The 9,855-nt window shown below is 47.6% G+C and overlaps 1 protein-coding gene across 1 annotated transcript in view; it reads right to left on the bottom strand.

Moving 5' to 3' along the window:
• The window catches only part of AGMAT (agmatinase (putative)), a 14,506-nt gene extending 5,817 nt beyond the window's left edge, over positions 1 to 8,689 (bottom strand). The window contains exons 1-3 of the mRNA XM_084784924.1: positions 8,361 to 8,689; positions 5,539 to 5,741; positions 344 to 392 (exon numbers count right to left, since the gene is read on the bottom strand). Coding sequence (XP_084641050.1) covers positions 344 to 392; positions 5,539 to 5,741; positions 8,361 to 8,635 — 527 coding nt within the window. The 5' untranslated portion in view covers positions 8,636 to 8,689. The remainder of the gene's footprint in view (positions 1 to 343; positions 393 to 5,538; positions 5,742 to 8,360) is intronic.
• Between the last annotated feature and the right edge of the window lie 1,166 nt (positions 8,690 to 9,855).

The following is a 9,855-nucleotide window of genomic DNA, read 5'->3' as shown; positions in this document are numbered from 1 at the left end:
GTTTTGTTGTTCAGGCAAGAAAGGAATCTGTATTTGTCAATATTTGTATTTGGCTTGCAAAGAGCTGAGGTTGTGTGTCTCACTCGGGACTCATGTCCCAATTCAGAGGCTGGCTGCAAATGCAGAGTGTGTGCACCACAGCGGATGTGGGCCACGGGAAAGGGCGCCAAGCTGATGACTGACAGAAACACCCGGTGTCTCGCCTTAGGTCTGAGCCATAGAAACAACTCAGTGGGGGAATTCTCACTAACCCTTCCATAACCTGAGCCCACAGAGATCACTCAGTGTCGCCCAGGAGCAACTGCACCCTAGCTCCAGAAGGTTGTGACTTTGAGAGACTTACTTCTTTGCCACCGCTTGCAGTATGGGATATGTGATTGTGTGGTCTCCACCTGCGAAGAAAAAACAGCAGACGCCTACAAACAGGAGCAAGACCTTCCCGTGCAACAATCCTGAAGCTCCCGGACGCTGACACCCTTTTGGATACACTACAGAGCTGGGTCCACTGCTAAATGGCCCTGGGCGGCATTTTAAAAGCAAAGTGCCACATCCCCCACCCCTGCTGTTTAAAAGCAGTCTGGAGCTGGAGAGATGGCTCGAGCACGGACTGTCCTACACTCATCACATGTCAGACAGCTTGCAAACCATCGAGAACTCCAACTCCAGCTGAACCAACACCTCTGGCCCTCACGGGCACCTGTACTCACTTGCACACGAGACTCATGAGGGGGAATTACATAAGTCAAGGCTTATGAGTTGTCCAACAAAACAACCCTGTCCTACACATCTCCCTGTGAGGGAGGGTGTGAACAGCGTATCCCTGCATTGCCTGATAACGGCAGCTGAAGACCCTACGTTACATTTTTTTTCTTTAATTTTTATTTCTGTGTGTCTGTGATGTGTATGACTAATGGCCTATGTGGGGCAATCCGAGGACGATCCTCCTACAGTATGTTTTAGGGATCAAATTCAGGTCATTAGGCTTGCCCGGCAAGCACTTTTACACATGGAGTCATCTCTAAGACGCAAATGTTTTACTTTAATTCTTTTGTAAAGATTTATTTATTCTCTGTCTCAAAAAAAAAAAGATTTATTTATTTGGGGTTGGAGAGATGGCTCAGAGGTTAAGAGCATTGGCTGCTCTTCCAGAGGTCTTGAGTTCAATTCCCAGCACATGGTGGTTCACAACCATCTATAATGAGATTTGGTGCCCTCTTCTGGCCTGCAGGTGTTACATGAAGGCAGAGCACTGTATACACAAGTAAATAATTCCTGGAAAAAAAAATTTATTTATTTTTCTCTGTGAGTTCGAGGCCAGCCTGGTCTACAGAGGGAGTTCTAGGACAGCCAAGGCTACACAGAGAAACCCTGGGGGGGGGTGATTTTGAGGGTTTTTTTTTTTTTTTTTGGTGTTTTGTTTTGTTTTTCAAGACAGGGTTTATCTGTGTAATAGCCCTGGCTATCCTGGAACTCTCTTTGTAGACCAGGCTGGCCTCAAAGTCACAGAGATGCGCCTGTCTCTACCTCCCGAGTACTGCGATTAAAGGCCTGACCACCATGCCCAGTTTATTTATTTTTAATTTATGTGTTTGAGTGTTTTACCTGCATGTATGCCTCTGCACCTCGTTCATGCCTTGGGCCCTCAGAGATCAGAACTGGAGATACGAATGACAGTGAGCTGGGATTTGAACCTGAATCGTCTGCAAGAACTGCCAGAGCTGTTAAGTACCGACTCATCTCTGCAGACCCATATTTCAGTTCATTTTAACCTATGTTTAACGGCTACCCTATTTATTTTTGTGGTTGTTGTTTTGTTTTTTGAGACAGGGTCTCTCTGTGTTAGCCTTGGCTGTCCTAAACTCACTTTGTAGACCAGGCTGGCCTCGAACTCACAGAGATCCATCTGCCTCTGCCTCCTGGGTGCTCCAATTAAAGGCATGCGCCACCACACCTGGGTTTTTTGTTGTTGCTGTTGTTGTTGTTGTTGTTGTTGTTGTTATTGTTGTTGCTTCGTTTTTTTTTTAATCTCAGACACTAACCCACGCATGCCAGGCAGGAGGACTGTCACGCCAATCTCCTCATTTGTTTGTTTGCTTCTCTCTGCAAAGGAAACTCCATTTCCCCAAATTCTGGTGCCGAGACAAAAGCCAGCATCCCTCGGGAACTTGTAAAGCTGGTTCCTCTCTACCAAGAGGAGCCATTTCCCTTATGACTGGCAGAAGGCACAAGTGGCCGTGGGTGGTGCCTATTAGCATGCCAAAGCCCGTGCTGGCCTCCAGCCTCCCTCCGTGTCACAGATGCCTGGAACACATTTCAGGGTTCGTGATACCATCACCTGCTCCCCTCCCCTAGAGTCCTCCAGCTCATGGGCTTCCCTCCCCCAGCTGCTCACTCTCCTGACAACCCTGCTGGTTCTTTAGCTACCCTCCTCCTCCTCTTTGTTTTCCTCCTCCCCTTCTCTCTACAGGCCATGTTCAGTCTTCTCAGACTTATTTTTATCTCTGTTCTAGACTCTTCCAGATGTCTCTGGCTGTTTGTTCTTCCCACTTCTCTCTCTCTCTCCTCTCTCTCTCTCTCTCTCTCTCTCTCTCTCTCTCTCTTTTCTCTCTCTCTCTCTCTCTCTCTCTCTCTCTCTCTCTCTCTCTCTCTCCTCTCTCTCTTCTCTCTCCTCTACAATAAAAACCTTCCCCTTAGCCATACCATAGAGAAGTCTTGTCATTGTTTTATCCATCTAGTGTTGCTTGTATATATCTAGGTATGGTGGCATGGTGCTCTTTGATGGTACTGCCTTCTTCTTCTTCTTCTTCTTCTTCTTCTTCTTCTTCTTCTTCTTCTTCATCATCATCTTGTGACAGCATCTCACTAAGTTGCCCAGGCTAGCCCCAGGACCCTCACTCTGCAGTCCAGACTGGCTTTGAACTTGTGGTCTCCCTGCCTTAGTCTCAGGAATAAGTAGGATTACAGACTACCCTATGGAGCAGTACAGGCTGCTCAATCAGGATTAGCATTGATACTCATATTTTTAAATTTTATTTATTTGTGTAGTATTCTGCCTGAATGTACACATGCACACCAGAAGAGGACACCAGATCTCATTATAGATGGTTGAGAGGCATCATGTGGTTGCTGGGAATTGAACTCAGGGCCCTTGGAAGACCAGCCGGTGCTCTTAACCTCTGAGCCATCTCTCCAGCCCAGCATTGATACTTATTAATAGTAACCATAGCTGAGTTGGTTGTTTTTTGTTGTTGTTGTTTTTGTTTTATTGTTGTTGTTGTTGTTGTTTGTTTGTTTTTGGTTTTTTTTTTTTTTTTTTGCGTCTCTCTGCGTAGCCTTGGCTGTCCTGGACTCATGCCCGGCCCCTCATAGCTGAGTTTTATTGAAGCTTCAGATATCCGAGCAGAAGGATGTGCTTGTTAACTACACACCCCACACCAAATGCAGTGAGATAGGCATTGTCACTCTACCTGTTGGCAGAGGAGCCAAGCACCCAGCCACAAGCACCTGTGAGGCAGCTTGTGAGAGCTGGGTTAAGATGTCAAAACTGGCACCCTGAAGCCTCCCTCCCTACTGCTGCCACACTGGTAGCTAGGCCACCCAAACTGACTGACCAAAATTAACAGGAATAATAATAATAAAGCCCCTCAGCCAGGCGTGGTGACACACGCTTTTAATCCCAGCACTTCGGAGGCAGAGGCAGGTGGATCCCTGTGAGTTCAAGGCCAGCCTGGTCTACAAAGCCAGTCCAGGACAGCCAGGGATATACACAGAGAAACCCTGTCTCGAAAAACTAAAAAAAAAAAAAAAAAAAAATAATAATAATAATAATAATAATAATAATAATAATAATAAAGTCCCTCTCATGATGTTTACAGTTGAGAATCAAAGAAGTAGAGAGGAAAAGCAAACCACTGCCCTATAGACTGATACAAATCCTGACCAGTTCAGTACACCCTCTGGAGGGCAGGCAAGATGGATCAGCTGGTAAAGGTGCTTGCTGCCAAGCCTAGTGACCTGTGTTTGACCCCCAGGACCCACATGGTAGAAGGAGACAACAATGACCAAAAGTTATATTCTGACCTCTATATGTATACTGTAACACATGTGTGCATGGTCACACACTAATAAATCAATGTAAGAAAAGCCAGGTGGCCAGGTGGTGGTGGCGCATGCCTTTAATCCCAGCACTCAGGAGGCAAAGGCAGGCGGATCACTGTAAGTTCGAGGCTAGCCTGGTCTACAAAGTTAGTCCAGGACAGGCAAGACTACACAGAGAAACCTTGTCTCGAAAAACCCAAAAAAAAAGAAAAGAAAAAGAAAAAAGAAAAGCCAGGCATAATGGCATAGGCCTTTAATCCCAGCCCTCAGGAAGCAGAGGCAAGCCGATTGATGTGAGTTTGAGGCCAACCTGGTCTACAAAGTGAGTCTAGGACAGCCAAGGCTAACACAGAGAGACCCTGTCTCAAAAAACTAAAATTAAAAAAAAAAAAATTAAAGGAAAAAGTGAGGAACAAACAAATGACACTCTTGCACTTCTCACATTCACTAAAAACATTTTTGTTTGTAAAACTGAGCCCCTGTTGATAGCCTTCTCTAGGTCTGGGGTAGAGGGCGTGGAGGAAGGTGACAAGTCTGGGGTAGAGGGCATGGAGGAAGGTGACAAGTCTGGGGTAGAGGGCAGGGAGGAGGGTGACAGGTCTGAGGTGGAGGGCAGGGAGGAGGGTGACAGGTCTGGGATGGGGCCCTGGGAGGAGGGTAAGGAAGGTGTGAGCCAGGTTTAAGTTGAAGGGTTGGAAGTGGTGAGGTGTGTGTCATACATGCAAAGAGAACAGTTGAAAGAAGAAAAAAAAACCCTACAACTTAATTAAGATATATACTACTGTAAATGATAATAGTTTTGGAAATCAATGCAAAAACAAAGAAATTCTTTGATGAACAACAAAATCAGTAATGAATTCTCCTAGTCAAGCCGGGGCTTAAAGCAAAGGCAGGGACTAGGTTACTTATTCTAGTTCATTTATTTATTTATTTATTTGTTTATTTTGTTTTTGTTTTGTTTTGTTGTTGTTTGTTTGTTTGTTTGTTTGTTTTTCGAGACAGGGTTTCTCTGTGTAGCCTTGGCTGTCCTGGGTTCACTTTGTAGACCAGGCTGGCCTCGAACTCACAGCGATCCAACTGCCTCTGCCTCTCCTATCCTAGTTTATCAATCTTAACTGTTGATTGTTTTTCTGCCTCAAGGCAAATGCCTCAGTGGCCTTACCCTAGTAAACCAGTTCTCTTCTTGTGGTTGCTGTGCTATTGTTGTTTTGTTTGTGAGACAGGGTCTTACAATGTATCCTCCATTGCCAGGCAAACCAAAATGTTAAGTCTCCTCTCCCCTGAGATTAAAATGAGTGAACTGAAGTTCTCTTTCCCTCTGTATTCATGTTCACAGTAGCTTCCCCGGGAGAAATAGCTCTTCATAGGCCTATATGGAATAACTGCCCTCCCCCACCACCATCAAAAGGCTACACTTGCCCTTCCGGCGGCAGCCTTTACCCAAGGTCAGAGGAACGCAGCCAGCTGCCACGACGTTGTGAAAGGCCTCTCGAATTAGCCGGCAGCTGTCCTGGAGGTTGTAAAGATTGACGTTGACGTTGCCTAGGTCCGCAAGCCTGAGGCACTGGAAGGGGAGGGCTCCCGTGCTCGGATTGACAGCTCCCAGCATCATCGATTCCTCCCTGATGCGACGGGGTCCAAATCTGGAGGGGAAGAACCAGCTCCGTGTCCAGCCGCTACAGAGCTCTGAAGGCTCTCAGTGCAATGGTGCTTCTCTCTCAACTCTTAACATTTTGGGACAGACTGTGCTGTCTGATTGCCTTTTCAGTCTGTAACCAACGGCAGTCAAGAGTACCTATTCCCCCAACCTGCACCCAGCAAAAAAAGTACAGCGGTCTGGCTGTTAACAGATATCACCACTGGGTATAAAACAAGACCGGCTGAGAACCACTCATCTATGTGTATTTGAGCCTTTTTTTATTGTTTGTTTTACCGGGTCTGGTGATAAAGGCCAAGCTGATCCAATCTCACTGCGTAGCCCAAGATCACCTCAAAAGCTCAACCCTCCTGCCTCAGCCTCCTGAGTGCTGGGATTACCAACATGCCACGATCACAGCAGGCTAACTATTTCTGATCATATTCAGTTTATTAGTTGTCCACTGCCGGAACATAGTATCTGAGGCTGATTATTGTTTTTAGTACAAGGAAGGCGCAGTCAGTTTAAGCACTTGCCATGTGAGGGGAAGGATCCAGGTTTGAGCCCTAGGTAGGACCCATAGGTAACCGCCAGGTGTGGTGGCACCCATTCAGAATCCCAGCCCTGGGAATCTGGACTGGAGTGTCGGTAAAGTCTCTGTGGCATCGCTGTAGCCTCCTCAGTGATCTGAGAGAGTCCACTGAGAGAGTCCGTCTCAAACAAGGTGGACAGTTATACAGGAAGATGACTCAGTGGGCTGTCCTCCAGCCTTTACTCGCATGTAAGCGCATGAGCACACATATGAAGTAAACATTTTTTTCCCCCGAGACAGGGTCTCTCTGTGTAGCCTTGGCTGTTCTGGACTCTCTTAGTAGACCAGGCTGGCCTCGAACTCACAGCGATCTACCTGCCTCTGCCTTCCAAGTGCTGGGATTAAAGGCATGTGCCATCATGCCTGGCAAACATTTTTTAAAGGCCTGGAGAGATGGTTGAACAGTTAGGAGCACTGGCTGCTCTTGCAGAAGATCTGGGTTTGGTTTCCAGCATGCACATAGCAGCTCACAATCGCCCTTGACTCCAGTTCTCAGAGGATCCAACAGGGTAACACAGCCCCTTCCTGGCTAGTCGGCACCAGGCAGAGATGTGGGGTGCAAACATACATGCAAGCAAGAACATGTGTGCACATAACATAAAAATAGATATATTAGCCGGGCATGGTGGCACACGCCTTTAATCCCAGCACTCAAGAAGCAGAGGCAGAACTCACAATTTGCTGTGAGTTCAAGGCCAGCCTGGTCTTAAAAAAAAAAATCCCAGCACTTTGGAGGCAGAGACAGGCAGATCTCTGTGAGTTTGCAGTCAGCCTGGTCTACAGAGTAAGTTCCAGGATACCCAGGGCTACACGGAGAAACCCTGTCTTGAAAAAAAGACACCAAAAAAATTTTTTTTTACTGTTTTAAAAGTACCAGCACGGGGCTGGAGAGATGGCTCAGAGGTTAAGAGTACTGTCTGCTCTTCAGAGGTCTTGAGTTCAATTCCCAGCAACCACATGGTGGCTCACAACCATCTATAATGTGATCTGACGCCCTCTCCTGGCCTGCAGGTGTACATGCCGGCAAAGCACTGTACATAATAATAAATAAATAAATAAATCTTTTTTTTTTTAAAGTACCAGCACGTGATACACACCCCATTTTGTTCTTTGTCTGTTTGCCTGTCCATTGCTGGAGATCTAACCAGGGGCATCGCACACGGAATGGGACTTTTATCGCTCAGCTACACCCCTCCACCCCTGATTCAAGAGCCCACTCCCCACCAATTTATTAGAAGACAAGATAATTCCTTAATCTGAGTTTCTGTTCCCAGCTCTTTAAACTAATGATGCCGTTATTTATTTCATGGTGTAGTTGTAAGAATTAAACCAGGTCATTTTTGCAAAATCATCATGGGTTCCTTGACTTTTTATTTATTTATTTATTTTCTTGGCTGTCATAGACGCGCATTGTAGACCAGGCTGGCCTTAAACTCACAGGAATCCACCTGCCTCTGCCTCCTGAGTGCTGGGATTAAAGGCATGCGTGCGCCACCAGGGTTCCTTGACATTTAATGACAGCTTTTAAAATTCAGACCAACCCAGTCAGATGTAATGAGCTTAAGCAGAAACTGCTGATGCTTACTAATTAGGAAAATAGATTCTATGTCTCTTTGACTTTGCTAGCTAGAGGATTGAGGAAGGGCCCCCCAACTTCTGTTCTCAAACCAGTGGTCCCTGGGATGGGACTAGGAGTGTGTGCACACCTACCATCCCGGGTTCTAGAAACTCTCCTGACTTGCTATTGGAGCACAGGCTGACCTTTCTGAGCGCTGTCCAGGCGTCCGGAGGTTACAAGAGTAAACTCAAGCCGTTCTTGACCACTGATGACCCTGAGATATCACGGCTGGCCTTTGAACCCTGTGTTAAGCCCTTGGCGTTGCTTGAGGGAAGAGAGAAATCACTTTCTCCAAGGCCTGCCCTGATCTCAAAATGACCTGGATAAAAAAGGTGCAAGCCCACGTGCCTTCTGTGCTTCTGGCTGCTACACTCAGCCCAGCCACACGTCCCCAAGCCCAGATGCTTCGGCCTTACCTTGCCCCGGGCCGGTTTGAAGTCCCCGTGTCCAGAGGCACACCGATGAAGGCGGCGTCCAGTCCCTCGGGGGAGGACTGCAGGGGCAGTTGCATCATGGAGCAGACACCCACCGGCTGTACCAATGACTCAGAGCTGGGGGACTGGTGAGAGGGGGCATCTGAAGCCTGGCGGATCCCCAGGCACTCAGGACGGAAGAGCCCCACAGAGGAACGCCACGTGGCCACCCCGGACCCTGGGCCCCGGGCACAGCTAGATGCCAGTAGCCGCAGCATGCCGCCTATTGAGAAAGCTAACCCGGCCAGTGCGCCAGGCCCCAGTTGCAGGGCTCAAAGGGCAGGGACACCCTGGGATCAAAGGGACAGGGAGGGCCCCAGGGCCCAAGCCGTTCTCCACCTGCCCCCCTCCCCCGCCCCTCTGGAGTTCAGCCCCTGGATGGTTAACAAGCCAGGCCAGGGCTCCCCATTCATGCCCACCTGCCCCACTCCAGGTTTGTCAGTGCAAGGAGCACCCCACCCCATTCCACCCCAACACCTGGCCTATTCAGAGTAGTTTTGTTTCACTTTGTTTGCTGTAGTTAATAGTCTCACTCTGTGGCCCAGGCTGCTCTGGAACATGTGTGGCCCGGTTTTGGTTCTTACCACCCTCATAACCAGGAGGCTTGCAACTGCTTTTAACTCCAGATTCCACTGGCCTCTTCTGGCACCCCGAGGCAGCCACTCACACATGCACACAGAAACACAATATACACATAAATAAATGATGACAAGAAGAGATAAAGATATGCTTTGAGAATCTCAGGAAACAGAAGGGTTTTTTTTTTGTTTTATTTTGTTTTTTTTTTTGAGACCAGGCCTGTCTATGTAGACTTCTCTGTTCCAGCCTGGAAGTAGGGCTGCAGCCTCAAAGTCTTAGAGATCCACCTGCCTCAGCACAAAGTAAAGGCATTTGACTCTAGATTCAACATAATTTTTTTTAACCCAGACTACACAGGGTTTCTCTGTGTAGCCTGAACTGTCCTGGACTTGCTTTGTAGACCAGGGTGGCCTCAAACTTACAGTGATCCACCTGCCTCTGCCTCCCGAGTGCTGGGATTAAAGGTGTGTGCCACCACCCTGGCAGCAACATAATTTTTTGTTTTGTTTTGTTTTTTGTTTTTTTCGATACAGGGTTTCTCTGTGTAGCCATGGCTGTCCTGGACTCACTTTGTAGACCAGGCTGGCCTCGAAATCACAGCGATCCGCCTGCCTCTGCCTCCTGAGTGCTGGGATTAAAGGCGCGCGCCACCACGCCTGGCTCCATAATTTTTTTTTTAAAGGATAGCTAGGGGTAGAATATTTGCGTCATATCTGCAAGACCTTCAGTTGCACTCTGAGTGAAGAGAATATAAAATAAAAATGCTTTACACTTGGGCGTGATTAGCCTTTAATACAAGGAGGCAGAGGCAGAGAGCGAAGTCAGCCTGGTTTACCTGAGGAGTGTACTAGCCTGGGGA

This window comes from Acomys minous (assembly GCF_964271855.1).
Source record: "Acomys minous genome assembly, chromosome: 6".
Taxonomy (NCBI): Eukaryota; Metazoa; Chordata; class Mammalia; order Rodentia; family Muridae; genus Acomys; species Acomys minous.
The sequence above is the reverse complement of the archived record's forward strand: the minus strand, read 5'-3'. Positions and strand labels throughout refer to the sequence as shown.